The sequence below is a fragment of the Microcaecilia unicolor genome, chromosome 13 (assembly GCF_901765095.1).
Source record: "Microcaecilia unicolor chromosome 13, aMicUni1.1, whole genome shotgun sequence".
In the NCBI taxonomy this organism is placed as follows: domain Eukaryota; kingdom Metazoa; phylum Chordata; class Amphibia; order Gymnophiona; family Siphonopidae; genus Microcaecilia; species Microcaecilia unicolor.
Genome location: NC_044043.1, coordinates 19,664,161 through 19,684,152, shown reverse-complemented (window position 1 = coordinate 19,684,152; position 19,992 = coordinate 19,664,161). Strand labels below are relative to the sequence as shown.

General features: G+C 48.9%; 1 protein-coding gene across 1 annotated transcript in view; it reads right to left on the bottom strand.

The window, feature by feature from the left end:
* LOC115482627 (septin-4-like) overlaps positions 1-19,992 on the bottom strand; it is a 223,530-nt gene that overhangs the window by 30,315 nt on the left and 173,223 nt on the right. Inside the window, exon 10 of the mRNA XM_030222567.1 lies at positions 18,273-18,369. Coding sequence (XP_030078427.1) covers positions 18,273-18,369 — 97 coding nt within the window. The remainder of the gene's footprint in view (positions 1-18,272; positions 18,370-19,992) is intronic.

The following is a 19,992-nucleotide window of genomic DNA, read 5'->3' as shown; positions in this document are numbered from 1 at the left end:
GTCAAACGCCTTTTGAAAATCCAGATACACAATATCAACCGGCTCCCCTTTGTCCACATGTTTGTTTACTCCTTCAAAGAATTGAAGTAAATTGGTCAGGCAAGATTTCCCCACACAAAAGCCGTGCTGACTCGGTCTCAGTAATCCATGTCCTCGGATGTGCTCTGTAATTTTGTTTTTAATAATAGCCTCTACCATTTTCCCCGGCACCGACGTCAGACTGACCGGTCTATAATTTCCCGGATCTCCCCTGGAGCCTTTTAAAAAAAATGGGCGTTACATTGGCCACCCTCCAATCTTCCGGTACCACGCTCGATTTTAAGGATAAGTTGCATATCACTAGCAGTAGCTCCGCAAGCTCATTTTTCAGTTCTATCAGTACTCTAGGATGAATATCATCCGGTCCAGGAGATTTGCTACTCTTCAGTTTGCCGAACTGCCCCATTACGTCCTCCAGGTTTACCGTGAAGTCAGTAAGTTTCTCTGACTCGTCCGCTTGAAATACCATTTCCGACACCGGTATCCCACCCAAATCTTCCTCGGTGAAGACCGAAGCAAAGAATTCATTCAGTCTCTCCGCTACGTCTTTGTCTTCCTTGATCGCCTCTTTTACCCCTCGGTTATCCAGCGGCCCAACCGATTCTTTTGCCGGCTTCCTGCTTTTAATATAACGAAAAATTTTTTTACTATGTTTGTTTGCTTCTAATGCTATCTTTTTTTCGTAATCCCTCTTGGCCTTCTTTATCTGTGCCTTGCATTTGCTTTGACATAGCCATAATATACAAAGCCATCTGAAAATAACAAAAAGCAGCATAAGGAGTATGCTGCTTTTTGTTATTTTCAGATGGCTTTGTATATTATGGCTATTCCTCCTCCTCTTTTTCCGTACTCTTGTCCAGTGTGTAATTTTGTAATCTGTCTGCAGGTGCAAAGGTGTGGGTTATACAAGAAAATGGGCCCCCACAGCCTGCTGAAATTATTGCCCAAGGGGCAGACAATTCCGTCCTGATCCTCTGATCTGGGCAGGAAAAATGGACTTATGTCCCAGCGAAAGCGAAGATACATACCTGTAGCAGGTATTCTCCAAGGACAGCAGGCTGATTGTCCTCACAACTGGGTGACGTCCACGGCAGCCCCAGGACGGAAATCTTCCTAGCAACAAACTTTGCTAGAGCCTTCAAGTGCGCGGGAGCGCGCATTGCGCATGTGCGGCCATCTTCCCGCCTGTCACGCAGGAGTCCCGCTTTAGTTAAATATAAAGCAATAACAAAGAAGAAGAACAACTCCAAAGGGGAGGCGGGTGGGTTTGTGAGAACAATCAGCCTGCTGTCCTCGGAGAATACCTGCTACAGGTATGTATCTTCGCTTTCTCCGAGGACAAGCAGGCTGCTTATTCTCACAATTAGGGTATCCCTAGCACCCAGGCTCACTCAAAACAACAAAGAAGGTCAATTGGGCCTCGCAACGGCGAGGACATAACAAGGATTGACCTACAAAGCAGAACATCTAACTGAGAGTGCAGCCTGGAACAGAATAAAAATGGGCCTAGGTGGGTGGAGTTGGATTCTAAACCCCGAACAGATTCTGCAGCACCGACTGCCCAAACTGACTGTCACGTCGGGTATCCTGCTGAAGGCAGTAGTGAGAGGTGAATGTGTGGATTGATGACCACGTCGCAGCCTTGCAAATCTCTTCTGTAGTGGCTGACTTCAAGTGGGCCACCGATGCTGCCATGGCTCTAACACTATGAGCCGTGATATGACCCTGAAGAGTCAGCCCAGCTTGGGCATAAGTGAAGGAAATGCAATCTGCTAGCCAATTGGAAATGGTGCGTTTCCTGACTGTGGCTCCCCTTCTGTTGGGATCAAAGGAAACAAACATTTGGGTGGACTGTCTGAAGGGGCTTGTCTGCTCCACATAGAAGGCCAATGCTCTCTTCTAGTCCAATGTGTGCAATTGACATTCAGCAGGAACGGGTATGAGGACAGTATGAGGACGGGTAAAAATGTTGGCAAGACAATGGACTTCTTCAGATGGAACTCCAGCACCACCTTTGGCAAGAACTTAGGGTGCGTGCGGAGGACTACTCTGTTATGATGAAATTTGAGATAAGGAGCATGCACTACTAAGGCTTGAAGCTCACTGACTCTACGAGCTGAAGTAACAGCCACCTAGAAAATGACCTTCCAGGTCAAATACTTCAGATGGCAGGAATTCAGTGGCTCAAAAGGAGGTTTCATCAGTTGGGTGAGAACGACGTTGACATCCCATGACACTGGTGGAGGTTTGACAGGGGGCTTTGACAAAAGCAAACCTCTCATGAAGCGAACAACTAAAGGCTTATCCTCTACACGATAATGAAAAGCACTAATCGCACTAAGATGGACTCTTACGGAGTTGGTCTTGAGACCAGACTCTGACAAATGTAGAAGGTATTCTAGCAGGGTCTGTGTAGGACAAGAGCGAGGATCTAGGGCCTTGCTGTCATACCAGTCGGCAAACCTCCTCCATTTAAAAGAATAACACCTCTTTGTGGAATCTTTCCTGGAAGCAAGCAAGACTCAGGAGACACCCTCAGAAAGACCCAAGGAGGCGAAGTCTACGCTCTCAACATCCAGGCCGTGAGAGCGTAGACTTATTCTGAGTAACAAGGGTTGAAAGCAGTCCAATCTCCACGGTTCTTCGGACAACTCCAGAAGAAGAGGGAAACAAATCTGACGCGGCCAAAAGGGAGCAATCAGAATCATGCTTGAGTTTCAGCAAAGTCTTCCTCACCAGAGGCATGGGAGGATATGCGTACAGAAGGCCCTTCCCCCAATGAAGGAGAAAGGCATCCGACGCTAGTCTGTCATGGGCCTGAAGTCTGGAACAGAACTGAGGGAGTTTGTGATTGACCTGAGTGGCAAAAAGATCCACCGAGGGGGTGCCCCATGCTCGGAAGATCTGGCGTAGAATGCCCGAATTGAGCGACCACTCGTGAGGTTGCATTATCCTGCTCAACCTGTCGGCCAGACTGTTGTTTACACCTCCCAGGTATGTGGCCTAGAGAAACATGCCATAACGGCGAGCCCACAGCCACATGCTGACGGCTTCCCGAGACAGGGAGCGAGATCCAGTGCCCCCCTGCTTGTTGATGTAGTACATCACAACCTGATTGTCTGTCTGAATTTGGATAATTTGATAGGACAGCCAATCTCTGAAAGCCTTTAGAGCGTTCCAGACCGCTCGCAACTCCAGGAGATTGATCTGAAAACCTTTTTCCTGGAGGGACCAAACTCCTTGAGTGTGAAGCCCATCTACATGAGTTCCCCACCCCAGCAGGCCCGTGCCGATGCGGTAAGCGGGGTAAGCACCGCAGGAGGGCGCCCACCTCTGGAGGGCGCCGCCGCAGTGCTTACCCTCGCCCCGCGACGCCGAGGCCTTTAAATCTTTTACTTGCAGTCGCAGCAGCGTCTGTGAAAACGGAGCGCTGCCGACGTCTCCCTTCCCTTCGCGCTCTTGGTTCCCTCAGTGTTCCGCCTTCTTCTGACGTCAGAAGAAGGCGGGACACTGAGGGAACCAACGAGTGCAAGGGAAGGGAGACGTCGGCAGTGCTCCGTTTTCACAGACGCTGCTGCGACTGCAAGTAAAAGATTTAAAGGCCCCCAGGGCACGCAGCGATCATCTTCACGGGAGGAGGGGGGGAGAGGGGGGCGCGCGCGCGCCAACTGTTCTTCTGCGGGGGGGGGGCGGCATAGACCCTTGGCACGGGCCTGCACCCCAGGAGGGATGCATCCATTGTCAGCACTTTGTGAGGCTGAGGAATTTGAAAAGGACATCCCAAGGTCAAATTGGATCAAATTGAAGGAAATTGTGAAATTCGGTAGACAGCTGGATTACATCCTCTAGATTCCCGGCAGCCTGATACCACTGGGAAGCTAGGGTTCATTGAGCAGATCTCATATTGCAAAGCTCCTGACTGCTGGGTGATTTAGAAATGCAGCCCTCTGCTGGCCGGGGTCTCATTTGCCAATCTCCTCAGAGTTACCTCAGCTCCCAAGCTAAGCTATGTATTGCAATGGGCCATGCAAACTGCTCAGTCACAGACAATTCCACCCAAAACAGCTCAAAACAACTTGTGGTAAATCCCTGGTAAACTACAGCAAAAACAGCACAGATGCAAACTGTTCAAAACAAGGGGGTTTCCTTTATCTTCCCCTCCTCAGGACATTTTTCAACTAAGCCCACTTGAAGCTCCTTAGCACTTGGCTTTACTGACAGTCTGTAAAGACAACAGTCTGTAAAGACACATACCCTTCCTGCTTTCCACCTGGCCTCACTAACCCTGGGCTCCTGAACAGGACTTTGGCTTGTTTTCTCCCAGTCACTTGCAAGCACCCACCTCTATATCTGGGGCTCCTGCCTCACTCAGGGTGACTGCTCACGCTTGCCTTCCTTCGGCTGGTAATTCTCCCCTGTTCCGTCCAGTGTGCCCCGGTCACCCCTCTGATCCACGGGCTGTGACCCCTCGCATCTCCTGGAACTTCAACTAGGATTCCCCAGCCTTCATATATATGCAAATGAGACAGTCATCAAAATGCAAATTATTTATTAGACTATACTGCAGTCTTGTGGAACTCACTTCTTTCCAGCCGTTAGTCATCTAGCACAAGTTCTCTCACTGAGCCCATCTACTGTGGGGAACCTAGGTTTCAGTGTCTAAGAGCCTCCACCTCTGGATAGGACTTTCTTCACTCACATTGACCTTACAGTCCTATCCTCCACCCCACAGCTGTTAGTTCATTCTCATTAGCAATTGTCCACAACACTACATGGCCTGGTTCAGAAGTCCATCAACAACCCGGTCTGGTAAGTACCTTCTTAGACTTTTAGAGTCTCCGTCTCTCTCTTTTCCACCCTCCTGGTCCACCTCCTCCAGCCGGCTTTCCAGGCTCTCATCTTGTTCCCCCTCTCTTCTCTTTTTAGAGGGTGCTTTATATAGGGTGGCCAATAATCCACCCCACCTCTATAGGCCTCCCCCCCCCCCTACTTCCAGAAAGGTCCAGACCCAGAACTTTCTCCAACTTTCCAGCTTCTACTCTGAGAGTTCTCCCTGGTGGCCTCTTCCGGGAAGGACAGGTCCTATACTATGAGCACCCCCTAGCTGTCCTTTCAGGTCACTACACTGGTATATCCCCTTTGGCTCCCTCTAGTGACCAGAATGGGCATATCCCAGGTTTTCAGGTGGAGAGCGCCCTCTGGCGGTCTCCTCAGGGTAGGGCAGTCACTGTGTTTATCACAATATGAAGACGTGCCATGGGCGTCACATGAACTGTGGAGGCCATATGGCCTGGAAGTCTCAACATCTGCCGAGCTGTGATCCGCTGAGACACTCTGGTCATTGAAACTAGAGACAGAAGATTGTCTGCTCTCGTCTTGGGGAGATAGGCGCGAGCCGTTTGTGAATCCAGCAGAGCTCCAATAAATTCCAGTCTTTGAACAGGGAGAAGATGGGACAGGATAATTTATAACAAACCCGAGTAGCTCCAGCAGTTGACTAGTCATCTGTATGGACTGTATAGAGCTCCTGCCTCCGAGGTGTTCTTCACCAGCCAATCGTCGAGATAAGGGAACACATGCACTCCCAGTCTGCGTAGCAACACTGCAACTACAGCCAGGCATTTTGTAAAGACCCTGGGCACAGACGCAAGACCAAGATGGAATTGAAGATACTTCCTGTGAGCTGGAAGTATCGGGATGTGTGTATAAGCATCCTTTGTCCAGAGAGCATAGCCAACCGTTTTCTTGAATCATGGGAAGAAGGGTGCCCAGGGAAAGCATCCTGAACTTTTCTCAGACCAGGAATTTGTTCAGGGTCCTTAGGTCTAGGATGGGATGCATCCCCCCCTGTTTTCTTTTGCACAAGGAAGTACCTGGAATAGAATCCCAGCCCTTCTTGCCCCGGTGGAACGGGCTCGACCGCATTGGCGCTGAGAAGGGCGGAGAGTTCTTCTGCAAGTACCTGCCTGTGCTGGGAGCTGTAAGAATGAGCTCCCGGTGGGCAATTTGGAGGTCTGGGGATCAAATTGAGGGATTATCCTAACTTTGAAGAACCCACCGGTCGGAGGTTATGAGAGGCCACCTTTGGTGAAAAAAATTTAAACTCCCCCTGACCGGCAGATCGCCCGGCACAGACACTTTTATGGCGGCTATGCTCATCTGGAGTCAGTCAAAAACACGTCCCTTGCTTTTGCTGGGGAGCTGCAGGGGCCTGTTTGGGTGCACGCTGTTGACGAGAACGAGCGCGCTGGGGCTGAGCATCCTGTTAAAACTTCTTCTACTAACCTATAAATGTACTCACTCTGCTGCTCCCCAGTATCTCTCCACACTCGTCCTTCCCTACACCCCTTCCCGTGCACTCCGCTCCATGGATAAATCCTTCTTATCTGTTCCCTTCTCCACTACTGCCAACTCCAGACTTCGCGCCTTCTGTCTCGCTGCACCCTACGCCTGGAATAAACTTCCTGAGCCCCTACGTCTTGCCCCTTCCTTGGCCACCTTTAAATCTAGACTGAAAGCCCACCTCTTTAACATTGCTTTTGACTCGTAACCACTTGTAACCACCTGCCTCCACCTACCCTCCTCCTTCCTGTACACAATAATTGATTTGATTTGCTTACTTTATTTTTTGTCTATTAAATTGTAAGCTCTTTGAGCAGGGACTGTCTTTCTTCTATGTTTGTGCAGCGCTGCGTATGCCTTGTAGCGCTATAGAAATGCTAAATAGTAGTAGTAGTAGAAGGCTGTCAGGAAGGAGTATTGTACCTACGCTTATTGTAGGCATAGGGAGCATTCCTCCTTCCCCGGAAAAAACGTCTACCTGATGAGGTAGATGCTGAAGGCGCCCGGTGGGAGTGATTGTCCATAGCGGTTTCCCGCTGGTGGAGCTGATCGACCAACTGCTCGAATTTCTCACCAAAAATATTATCCCTCCGGCAAGGGACATCCGCAATCCACTGCTGGACTCGATTGTCCAGGTCAGAGGCATGCAGCCATGAGAGTCTGCGCATCACTATACCCTGGGCAGCGGTTCTGGATGCAACATCAAAAGTGTCATAAGCACCCCTGGACAGGAATTTACGACACGCCTTCAGCTGCCTGACCACCTCCTGAAAAGACTTGGCCTGCTCCGGAGGGAGCTGTTCGACCAAGCCCGCCAGTTGCTTCACATTGTTCTGCATGTGATGCTCATGTAGAGCTGGTATGACTGAATCTTGGACACGAGCACAGAGGACTGATATGCCGTCCTCCCAAAAGAGTACAGGGTTCTAGATTCCCGTCCCGGGGGCGCCGAGGCAAAGTCTGGCTCTCTTCATCAACTCAGGTTCTCCGTGAATCCGATATTGGGACTCAGTGCTTTTGGGAATGGTGGGATTACTTAATGGCTTCATCCAGTTCCTTAGAAGTGTCTCTTTCGAGGTCACGTGACGCAGTGAGCGACGGTGGACGCGTGATACATCGTCTGCTCCAGAGCCCGCTTTAAAACCCGAGTTTTACATAGCCCAGACGGCGAAACACACCGGGAGACGTTGCACTCACCTGATAGGCGTGTATGGACAAATTTGTAATCCAACACGCCATGGCAGCAGCAGTAAAACCAGCAAAAAGGAAGGACGAAAGGCTCCGCGGAGCCGAAAACAAAATGGCGCCCGCCACACCGCCGGCTCCCCGAGCACAAGAGCCAAGTGAATCGTTGGTATCGGAAATCACTGACGTGGTGGTGCGGGCGCTTGACTCGCGCTTTACACAACTATCAGAGCAAATCATCGGGATCACAGCGGTCACAACGGAGTTGGGCCGAAGAACCGGGGAATTGGAAGCAAGAGTCTCTGAAGTAGAAGATATCCAGGCAGAGCAGGGAACAAGTATGGAACGGCTGGAACAGCTGACAAAAGAATACCAAGAAAAGCTGGATGACCTTGAGAACCGTGCACGGAGGGAAAACCTGGCAGAGAACAACATCAAGGCAACCCTCGAAACATGGCTGGTAGCGCAATTCCCCGAAGTCTGTGAGGGGGGTGAAATACACTTGGACAGGGCACATAGAATAGGCCAAAAAGCGCCTCGAGAAAATCGGCCCAGAGTGATCATAGCAAAGTTTCACCGATATACCCAGAAAGCAGCAGTCCTCAGACTCTATAAATCTAATAAAGAAGAGGCCAAGTTTGAGGGAGGGCCCATAAGAATATTCCAAGATTATTCAGCATCATTGACAGTAAGGAGAAGGGCCTTTACACCAATCTGCACCCGGCTGGTAGAAAAGAAACAAAGATTTGTCTTGCAGTACCCGGCCACTCTAAGGATACAAACAAGTAATGGATGGAAGAACTTTTCAACTCCAGACTTAGCTCAAGAATGGATAACCTCCTCACTGGGGTGAAAGTATGCGCGGAGGACAATGGCTTTTTGCAACAGGGATAAGGAGGAGACAAGCAATATTGCCTAGACCACACGATGAAGGACAAATTTCTATAAGTTAATGGCTGTAAGTTTTGCAATGTTAAAATGTTATATGGTGTGTTGTGTTGAAGGGAGAAAGAAACTATTCAAACAATGTTTAAGGGGGTTGGAGGCGGGCTCTGGATGTGTTTAACGGACCCGCTTGCCGCAATGAGCGAGCTGGAAGGGGAAAGAGGGAGCAGAGGGAGTAGAGGGGGGCAGGGGGGAGGGAGAGTGGGAGGGGGGTTAACCCTATGCCAGGTTTTCAAGTTATTTATACAATGAACAAGATAGATGACACCATGTACATATTTATAGCACTTTTGGGGGAGACGGGTCGAGGCTGGGAGACCCAGAACCCTAAACTATATCAGAATTTTGAATTCAGCTATCATATGAGAAGCAATGGCTAAACCAACACCATTGCGCTTGGCATCTTGGAATGTATCCGGGATAACCTCCCCAATTAAACGGACCAAGATACTAGCCCATCTGAAACGGAATTCAGTATCTATAGCATGTTTGCAAGAAACAAAACTTACTGAGGAGGAGCACCAGAAACTAAAACAGCAATGGGTGGGAGAGTGCTACTCCTCTTCCTCGGCGGAGGGCCGCCGGGGAGGGGTAGCCATTCTTATAAAAAAGGGCCTGGCGGGCCGAACGCGCATGGTAGAAATAAATACAGCTGGACGATTTGTGCTGGTACATTTAAGTTACCAAGGGAAGGAATACTATATTTGTGGGATATATGGGCCCAATACGCGAGACCCACAATTCTTACAATCATTAGTACAACTAGGGACAAAATATGACTCAGCCCCTTGGATATTGTTGGGAGACTTTAACCAGGTGCTGGACCCGGATCTTGATAGGTCATCCAGTACAGCCTGGGGAGCACTCAGGAGAGGTACAGGGCTAGACTATCTCTGTAAAATGTTGGAATTGGTAGACCCCTGGCGCCTCCTGCACCCAACGCACCGGGAATACACACATTTATCTAAAGCACATCATACGTGGTCCCGCATAGACTATATATTAGTGACAAAATCTTTGTTTGAAGTTGTACACACAGCAGAGGTAGGATCGATGGCAATATCCGATCACACCCTAATCTGGGTGGATATGGAATTGGGACTAGCAGAGGAATACCATGCGCGCTGGAGATTCCCTACATATCTAGCAGGAGACCCAGATTTTCGTGCCTACTTAGAACAGAAATGGGAATACTATGCAGAGATGAATGGTCAACATCAAGAAACACCTGGGTTATTCTGGGAAACATCAAAGGCAGTATTGCGAGGAGAAATCATTAGCTATGTAGCGGCGAGAAATAAAAGGCTAACACAGGGTATAGTGCAACTAGAGCGCCAGTACAGGATTTCAAAACAGAAACATCAGCACCGGCCATCCCAAGCTCACTATGACCAAATGATGGCAAATCTAGCAGGACTCAACACATTAATCCATGAAAAAACATGAAAATACTTATTTAATAGACGGTTTCAATATTTTAAATTTGGAAACCGTACAGGGAAATTGCTGGCGCGGATAGTCAGAGTGTGGACAGGGAATTCTCACATCTCTGTGCTGAGGACTCCAGAGGGAACTAGAAAGCATAGACCCTTAGACTTACTGAACCTATTCAGAGATTATTTCTCTGGGGTGTTTAGGGCAGAGCAAGAGTCTGAGAGTACAGCAATACGGGATTACTTGGAGGACTCAGGAATCCCAAGTTTAACACCAGAAATGAGAGAACAACTTAACGCCCCACTAGATGCACAGGAAATACAAAAAGTGATAGGGTCGCTCTCGGGAGGCACAAGCCCTGGAACTGATGGATTCTCCACAGAATATTATAAGCTGTTATCTCATAGAGTGAGTGTGCCTCTGGCTAAATACTTTGATGAAGTGGTAGAGCAGGAACGATTTCCCCTAGGAGTAAACGAGGCACTCATAACATTGATACCAAAGCCCGGAAAAGACCCAGAAAGCCTAGAAGCGTACAGACCAATTTCCCTCCTCAATGTTGACCTTAAAATATTAGCAAGAATACTAGCAGACCGATTGGCGAAGCATCTCCACCATGTGGTTGGGGCACATCAAGTGGGGTTTGTACGAGGCCGGCATCCAGGTCTTAATGTCAGGCGAGCTTTGCTAGCCTTAGCGCATAGCCGAGAGACAGGAGACCCTCTTCTACTGGTAAGCCTGGATGCCGAAAAAGCCTTTGACAAAGTGAGATGGGGGTATCTTTTAAAAGTACTCAAATATGTGGGTCTGGGGGGCTGGTACTTGCGTGCTGTCACAGCTCTATATACGGAACCACAAGCTCGTATATTAGTAAACAAAATGGCATCCCGGGCGTTCCAGGTGCAGAGGGGTACGAGACAGGGGTGCCCATTGTCACCACTCTTATTCTTACTATACATAGAACCGTTCCTACGAACGGTAGAGAACAACGCGGAAATAGCAGGAGTTGCAATCCCCAGCCTTCCCACGAAAGTGCTGGCCTTCGCAGATGATATCCTACTCACACTAACACAACCACAACACTCACTGCAAAGTCTATTAGAGTTGATAGATGAATTCGGCTATCATTCAGGGTTCACTTTAAACAGACATAAATCAGTGGCCCTGCCAACCACACCAAGGATAAAGTCACAGTGGCAGGGACCATTCCCTCTGCAGTGGAAAGAAGGAAAAATAAAATACCTAGGAATATATCTCCCTACCAATTTGGACCAATTACACCAAACCAATTTGGCACCACTCTGGGAATCCACAAAAGAAACACTACAAATGTGGCGGAAGCTGACCTTATCACTGTGGGGCAGAATAGCAGTGTATAATATGATAATAGTTCCTAAGTGGACATATATAACTCAGGTACTGTCACTTCTCTTGACCCGCAGGGATGAATTAGCATTACATAGGATAGTAAAACAATTTCTATGGAATGGGAAAAGGGCCCGGGTATCTTTAAAACAAACATATCTACCTAAAGATAAGGGAGGGCTGGGGGTGCTAAGTGTCAAATGACTATCCATTGCAGGCTGCATGCGACACATAGGAGACTGGTTTCGAGGAACAGGACATTTCACATATCCAGAGGCAGAATGTAGGATGCTTGGGAATGTACATTTCAGCTATTGGGGACCAGGTAAAGTAAGAACGCCAAAACATATCAAATTCTTGTTTATACCATTAAAGAGAGCATGGCAGTGGATCTGCAGACTGTGTGGTCTAGATGCAGAGGTCTCCCCATTTCTGCCAATCAGGGGAAATGCAGACTTCCCGGTGGGTAGGTCATCGCGTACCTTTACACAATGGGGAGAGGTGGGGATTTTCTTCTTATTCCAGATTATTAAGAGAGATGGAACATTACAACCAAGAGAGGTCTTGCAGAGATCAAAGATTTCCTAGCCTATGCACAAATACAGCACTATATACAATCTCTTCCCAGGGCAGCGCTTAACTATGAAGCGCGGGTAAAGTTGGTAGAAATTCTAGATCTGGAAGCAAAACGGGCGGTGCCCTTAAAATACTGCCATGCGCAGATTCGAGCCGCTATGCCTTTAGCACCATACCGGGAACTGGCACAGGCGTGGTCAAGGGAATTGGGGTTGACAATTGGTGCAGATGTAATACAGACATGCCTGCACACATGCTATAGAGAGTGTGGGAGTGCGGAATTACGAGAAACCCAGTATAAATTTGTGATGAGACTATTTATCTCCCCCCACAGAGCATTCAGGGCCACTTTAAGACCAGCAGATGATTGTCCGAAATGCACAGGGGGAGGGGCACACCTGGGCCATATGTTCTGGCATTGTCCCCCAATATTAGGATTTTGGGCCATGGTCTGTAGACAGGTCTCTATGATGTGGAAGGTTCAATGGGTCAGGCATCCGGGACTTTTGTTTAACATCTTCACGATTCATGGATCATCCAAAGCAGGACTCCGCTACTTTCAACGCTGAGCTGTGCTGATGGGGAAAAAAACGATTCTCAAACTCTGGCTCCAGGAGGAAAAACCCACTACTCAAGTATGGAGGGCATACATGATATCGTTGAGTGCCCTAGAACACAGGGCAGTACAGGATTTAGCCACTCCAAAGGGCGAGAAGTACCTCCAATGTTGGTTACCATTCCTGGACACTTTAACACCTCAAGCGCGAAGCAGAGTACTTAATGGATAAATATAGTAATAACATATAGCAACCTGGTGAGGGGGGGAATGGGGGGGGGGGGAAAGGGGAGGTATTGGGGGGGGGGGAAAAAGAAAATGTAACGATGATATATAGAATCTGTTAAGACTATAGTACCAAGACGCATGGTCGGCTGCTGTTGTAACTTATTTTGAATGCAAGATTTATTGTAAAGTTTATATCATCAATAAAACATACATTAAAAAAAAAAAAAAGAAGTGTCTCTTTCAGGACATTATGCAAAGGAACAGTGGATGATTCCTTAGGTGCCAAAGGATAGTCAAGGACCTCGAGCATCTCAGTCCTGGGCTCATCCTCAGATACCACAGGGAAGGGAAAAGCCAGAGACATTTCCCGGACAAATGAAGAGAAAGAAAGACTCTCCGGAAGAGAAAGCTTTCTTTCTGGCGAAGGAGTGGGATCAGAATGAAGACCACAAGACTCCTCGGAAGAGAAATACCTGGGATCTTCTTCATCACACGAGGCATCCTCCTCGGTATCGGACAAGAGTTCTCTAACTGCAGTCCGAAACTGGGTCCGTCTCGACGCCGAGGAACCATGTCCTCAATGGCGTTTCCGAGAAGTCGACTCCCATGCTGGCGGCGATGAAGCTTCCTCCAGTGATGTCGACGGTGAGTCGACCTGGGTGGCAGCTCACCACAGCCCTCGAGCCAGCTGCCTCTTCCATTGATGGTACCGAGGGTGCAAGCACCGCCGGCACCAGAACAGGCTGACGCAGCAACCCCTCCAGCAGACCTAGAAGAATGACTCGGATGCGCTCGTCCAGAGTCGCTGTCGAGAAAGGCTGCGGGGCAGGTGCAGGAATCGGGTCCAGTATCTGTTGAGGTCGAGGAGGTGGTACCAGGCTGCCTGAAGACCGACGCACTGACACCTCCTGAATGGAGGGTGAGCGATCCTCCCGGCGTCGGCGCTTCATGGGTGCCGAATCCTTCAACGTCCTGGAGCTCCCAGTATCATGCTTAGAAGGAGACCAATGACGATGCTTCTTCGCCTTCGCTCGATGCACGTCATCGATACTCCTCGGTACCGACGAGGAGGATGTGGAATCCACACGCCTCCTCGGGGTCGGGTCCGAGAGTGGTTGGTCCCGTGGGGCCTGCGCAGCAGGAGTTTTCGAGGCAGGTGCTCACTGCTCCCAGCGTGTGGTCTACAGACAGCCATTACCTGCGCTCCTGAGGTCGATACCGCTGATATCGACGCCGCTGACTGCAGTACCGATGTCATTGTCAATGCCAAAGAACCAGGCGAAGCTCCGAAAAGACGATCCCGAAGAGCTTGTCTCGACGCCTGTGTCCGCTTTTTCAAGCTAAGACACAACTTACATGCGTCTGAGCAATGGTCAGGCACAAGGCACTGAAGACACCACGCGTGAGGGTCAGTACCCGAGATCGCCCAGTTGCACCGAGTACACTGCTTGAAGCTGCTGGGCGTCCTCGATGACATGGATGGAAAAATAGTGGCGGTGAAATCAAAATTCTCGATTGTGCCAAAAATAAAGGCACAAAAATGAGAAAAAACACGTACGCGCGGCCTAACGGAAGTGAAAGAAAACTTAAAAGGACCAAAACTAAGAAATAAAGGGTTTTTAAATTTTTTTTTAATTTTAAGGGAAACTATCATAAAAGAAAAAGAAAACGAGGGAAAAGGAGACGAAAAACTGATAAATCAGTGAAGGCTCTTTCAGGGCGAATGGAGAGAGACCGCAAGCAGTCACTCTCTAACCGCGGAGAAAAAAGAACTAAAGCGGGACTCTCGCACAACAGGCGGGGGAAATGGCCGCGCATGCACGGTGCACACGCGCTCGAAGGCTCTAGCAAAGTTTGTTGCTAGGAAGATTTCCGTCCTGGGGCTGGCATTGGCGTCACCCAACTGTGAGAACAAGCAGCCTGCTTGTCCTCGGAGAATAAATGTTATCTTAGAGAGTAATTAATCTGTTAATATGTTTCATTTATAGATCCTTGTAAGAGTCAGTATAATCCTCCTCCTTATGGTGTCTTTGGGTATTGCCATTACCCCCAGTGGACGACTACATCTTACCACAGAAAGACAAGGCAAGCTGATTTGGCAGTGGAAGAATCAGAGTGAAATCTGACAAGATAATTACACATGTTCAGCCAACTAGATGTGTCCTGTGGCAACTGTCAACAGGAAAGAAGTCCTGTCACACGAATGAGTTTATTATGACTTGCATAAGTCAGAGACAGACAATACAGCATCGTTGACCCAAAAATGTGGACATTGTTGACATTTATACCACCAATGTGTTATTAGCACGTTTATATTCTTCCTGTGTGAACACTACACCTATGAAGACCTGTGTAAATACTGTAGTACCCTTAATTGCCTTATAGAGTAAAATGAACATGGTATGATACACTGTTAGGAGCTTTTGGTACAAGTGTAGAGATAATAAATGCTATTGATGCTGAAAGTTTAGCCAAAGTAAAATGCATTAGAACTGACATTAGTCAGCTTATTATTTTGCAATATGATAAAGGGATTTTTTAAAATATACTCAGATAGTTTACAAGTAGAAATTAATGTAGCATAGTTTACTAAGGCTTAAGATGACTAACTCTGAACACTTGTGGAGGTGAATTTGACTGGTGGGTTCCTTCCACAACCCGATTAACAATTTAAAATACTGCCTTGTGCACTGACCTCTTTTGTTATGGGCAAATTGTGTAGTTTAATGTAACTAAGCAGTGTGTATTATTTGTAATACTGAATTTTGGTTAGTTATTAGTGGGCAGCATTATTACCATTTGCCCTTGAATTATACTTCCTACTAATTTTAGTATGTTTGTTGAAATTAGTGCTCAGTATGGAGCCAGTCAAAAGCCCGTCCCTTGCTTTTGCTGGGGAGCTGCGGAGGCCTGTCTAGGCGCACGCTGTTGATGAGAACAAGCGCGCTGGGGTTGAGCCTGAAAAGGCTGTCGAGAAGGTGGATTGTACCTACGCTTATTGTAAGCATAGGGAGCATTCCTCCTTCCCCGGAAAAAATGTCTATCTGATGAGGTAGATGCTGAAGGCGCCCGGTGGGAGAGATTGTCTATAGCAGTTTCCCGCTGGTTGAGCTGTTCAACTAGTTGCTCGACTTTCTCGCCAAAAATATTATCCTCCCGGCAAGGGACATCCGCCAGCCGCTGCTGGACTCTATTGTCCAGGTCAGAGGCACGCAGCCACGAGAGTCTGGGCATCACTATACCTTGTGCAGTGGCTCTGGATGCAACATCAAAAGAGTCGTAAGCACCCCTGGACAGGAATTTACGACACGCCTTCAGCTGCCTGACCACCTCCTGAAAAGGCCTGGCGTGCTCCAGAGGGAGCTTGTCCACCAAGTCCACCAGTTGCTTTACATTGTTCCGCATGTGGATGCTCGTGTAGAGCTGGTATGACTGAAATCTTGGACACGAGCATGGAGGACTGATAGGCGTTCCTCTCAAAAGAGTCCAGAGTTCTAGATTCCCGCCCCGGGGGCGCCGAGGCAAAATCTCTAGAACTTTTGGCTCTCTTGAGCGCAGAATCCACAACCATAGAGTCGTAAGGTAACTGCGACTTCATCAACTCAGGCTCCCCATGGATTGATACTGGGACTCAGCTTTTTGGGGGATGGTGGGATTAGATAGTGGTTTCGTCCAGTTCTTCAGCAATGTCTGCTTAAGGACATTATGCAGAGGAACATTGGATGACTCCTTAGGTGGTGAAGGATAGTCCAGGACCTCGAACATCTCAGCCCTGGGCTCATCCTCAGATACCACTGGAAAGGGAATAGCCACAGACATTTCCTGCACAAAGGAGGAGAAAGAAAGACTCTCCGGGGGAGAAAGCTTCTTTTCAGGCGAAGGAATGGGATCAGAAGGAAGACCACAAGACTCCTCAGAAGAGAAATATATTGGATCCTCCTCTTCTCCCCACAAGGCATCCTCCTCGGTGTCGGACAAGAGTTCAGGAACTGCAGTCCGAAACCGGGCCTGTCTCGACTCTGAGAAACCATGTCCTCGATGATGATGTCAAGAAGTTGACTCCTGTGCCGGCGGTGATGAAGCTCCCTCCAGCGATGTCAACGGAGTCGACCTGGGTGGCAGCCAAGGCCGAAGCCACAAGCAGCATTGGCAACCGCACAGAGCTCGATGCCTCTTCCATCAACGGTACCGAAGGCGCAAGCACCCCCGGTACTGGAACAGACTGGTGCAGCAGCCCTTCCAGGAGACCTGGAAGAATGGCTCTGAGGCGCTCGTCAAGAGTGTATGCCGGGAAAGGCTGTGGGGCTGGTGCAGGAGCAGGACGCAGAACCTGTGCAGAGGAAGGAGGCGGTACCGGACTGTCCAAAGACCGTCGCACCGACACCTCTTGGATGGAGGGTGAGCGGACCTCCCGGCATCGACGCTTCTCGGGTGCCGAGTCCCTCAACGCCCCGGAGCTCCCGGTACCGTGTGTAGAAGGAGATCGATGTCGATGCTTCTTAGCCTTCGCTTGATGCACGGCATCGGTATTCCTCGGTACCGACGAGGAGGACGTGGAATCCACACGCCTCCTCGTGGTCAGGTCCGAAAGTGGTCGGTCCCGATGGGCCTTTGCAGCAGGAGCCTTCAAGACAGGTGGAGACCCACTCGATGGTTCACTGCTCCTAGCGTGCGGTGGTCTCCGGACAGGTATTACCTGCTCTCCCGATGTCGATGCCATCTCCGGTGCCGATGCTGCCGACCTCGGTACCGCTGTCGACATTGACACCAAAGTGCCGGGCAAGGCTCCAAACAGACGTTCCCGCTGAGCCTGTCTCGACACCTGTGTCCAGTTTTTAAGGCTAAGACACAAAAACGCAGCTGGGTGATGGTCGGGCCCAAGGCACTGGATACACCACGAATGTGGTGCCTGGCTGGCTGCACCAACCGCACTTCTTGAAGCCGCTGGGAATCCTCGATGTCATGGATGGAAAAATATCGGCGGCGAAGTCAAAATTCGCGATGGTGCCAAGAAAAAAGGGCACAAAAAGAGAACGCGAACGCGCAGCCCAAAAGGGGCTGTGATGGTGGCAAAAGAAAACTTAAGAGGGCCCAACTAAGAAAATAAGGGACCAGAAGTATTCTTTTTTTTTTTTAAATTAACTTTCTCCAAGAGGAGAACGAAGAAAGAAAAAAAAGGCGTGAACTCGCGAGTAAACAATGAAGGCTTTTCTCGGGCAAAGAGAGAGACGGCTATTCTACACAACCGCTCTCTACCGCGGTAAAAAGAAAAACTGACGGGGCTCTCAGGCGACGGGCGGGAAGCTGATGGCCGTGCATGCGCAGTATGGGCGCCCGCGCACGATTGAAGGCTCTAGCAAACTTTTGTTGCTAGGAAGATTCCGGTCTCGGGGCTGCCATGGACATCACCCATCAGTGAGAACAAGCAGCCTGCTTGTCCTCGGAGAAATTACTTTTTCAGAATCTAATTACCTACGCAGTTCTTATTGCCAGCAGATAAAGTGAACTCAAGTGTATGCACAGGTGTGAATTTTTCCCCTAGGCACAGACACTTCCCTACAGTACACAGTACAAAAATTTATAGAAGAAAGTAAGCACAAACCTTCCACGATGCCCCAAGGATAAAGTCGGCCTCGCACACGCTTTCCTTCCTTCTCCACCACAGTGTTACTGGCAATCACAGCAAAAGGGAAGCACCTCTGAAATAAGACAACAGCAAAGTGAGAGGGGAATCTATGTTATCCCAATGACCTTTCTTTAGACAAGGACACAGGACCTGTGCTGACAGTGGCAAGAGGACCCGCACTGATCCAGTGATCTACCTCCAAATGATGACAGAGACCCTACTAAACAGGGACCACACTGATCCTGTGAGCTGTGCCCTGCTGCTGAGTGACAAAGAACCAGCACAAAGCCTGTGAACTTTCCCTTGGATATTGTCTTAGGAACATACACTGAATGTGTGATCTATTCTGCAAACAGAAAAGTAGGGAGCCAAACTGACCTCGTTTCCTCCTCCCCCACTTACTTTACTTTACCAGGTGCTTATATTCCGCTCACACCTCGAGAGGTTTGGAGCGGATTACAGAGTACAAAGAATTCAACAAGATTGCATTGGGAAGACAAGTTTCAAAGCAGATTACAGAGCGGGTTAGCAGTTAGATAAGTCAGTCTAATGCATACATACAGTGAAAAGGACTTCAGTTTGACGTTAGATGTATTAAAAAAGTCATGCTTGGGAACCAGATTTATCAGGCGTTTGGTAAGATGTATTTCTATATTGATGGGATACTGTAGGTGGGAGGGGGTGAATTGGTCTCTCGCTGAATTTGTGGCGTCAGTGGAGGTCCAAATCATGTGATTTGGGCCTCCACTGATTCAACAAATTGCCACTTTTGCTTATGAACCAAAACAGAAATAAGGCAGGCAGTTTGCAGATGCCAAAGTAGCAGAGGAAATAATCAAACCAAAGAATGTAGAAGTCCAAAAGAAATTTTAATTAAATAATACTTGAGGGTGTAACAAATTGCCCAATGGAGCCGTTTTGTTACTACTACTACTACTACTACTTAACATTTCTAGAGCGCTACTAGGGTTACGCAGCGCTGTACAAATTAACAATTAAGGACGGTCCCTGCTCGGAAGAGCTTACAATCTAAAGGACGAAATGTCAAGTTGGGGTAGATAAGTTTTCCTGAGAAGAGGTGAAGTGGTTAGGTGCCGAAGGCGATATTGAAGAGGTGGGCTTTGAGCATTGATTTGAAGATGGGTAGGGAGGGGGCACGGCGTATGGGCTCAGGGAGTTTGTTCCAGGCGTGGGGTGAGGCGAGACAAGGGGCGGAGCCTGGAGTTGGAGGTGGTGGAGAAGGGTACTGAAAGGAGGGATTTGTCTTGAGAGCGGAGGTTACGGGTAGGGACGTAAGGGGAGATGAGGGTAGAGAGGTACGGAGGGGCCGCAGATCGAGTGCATTTGTAGGTGAGTAAGAGAAGCTTGAACTGTATGCGGTATCCGATTGGGAGCCAGTGAAGTGACTTGAGGAGAGGGGTGACATGAGTATATCGGTTAAGGCGGAAGATAAGACGTGCGGCAGAGTTCTGGATGGACTGAAGGGGAGATAGATGGCTACGTGGGAGGCCGGTCAGGAGTAGGTTGCAGTAGTCAAGGCGAGAGGTAATGAGAGAGTGGATGAGAGTTCGGGTGGTGTGCTCGGAGAGGAAGGGGCGAATTTTGCTAATGTTGTAGAGGAAGAAGCGACAGGTCTTGGCTATCTGCTGGATGTGCGCAGAAAAGGAGAGGGAGGAGTCGAAGATGACACCGAGGT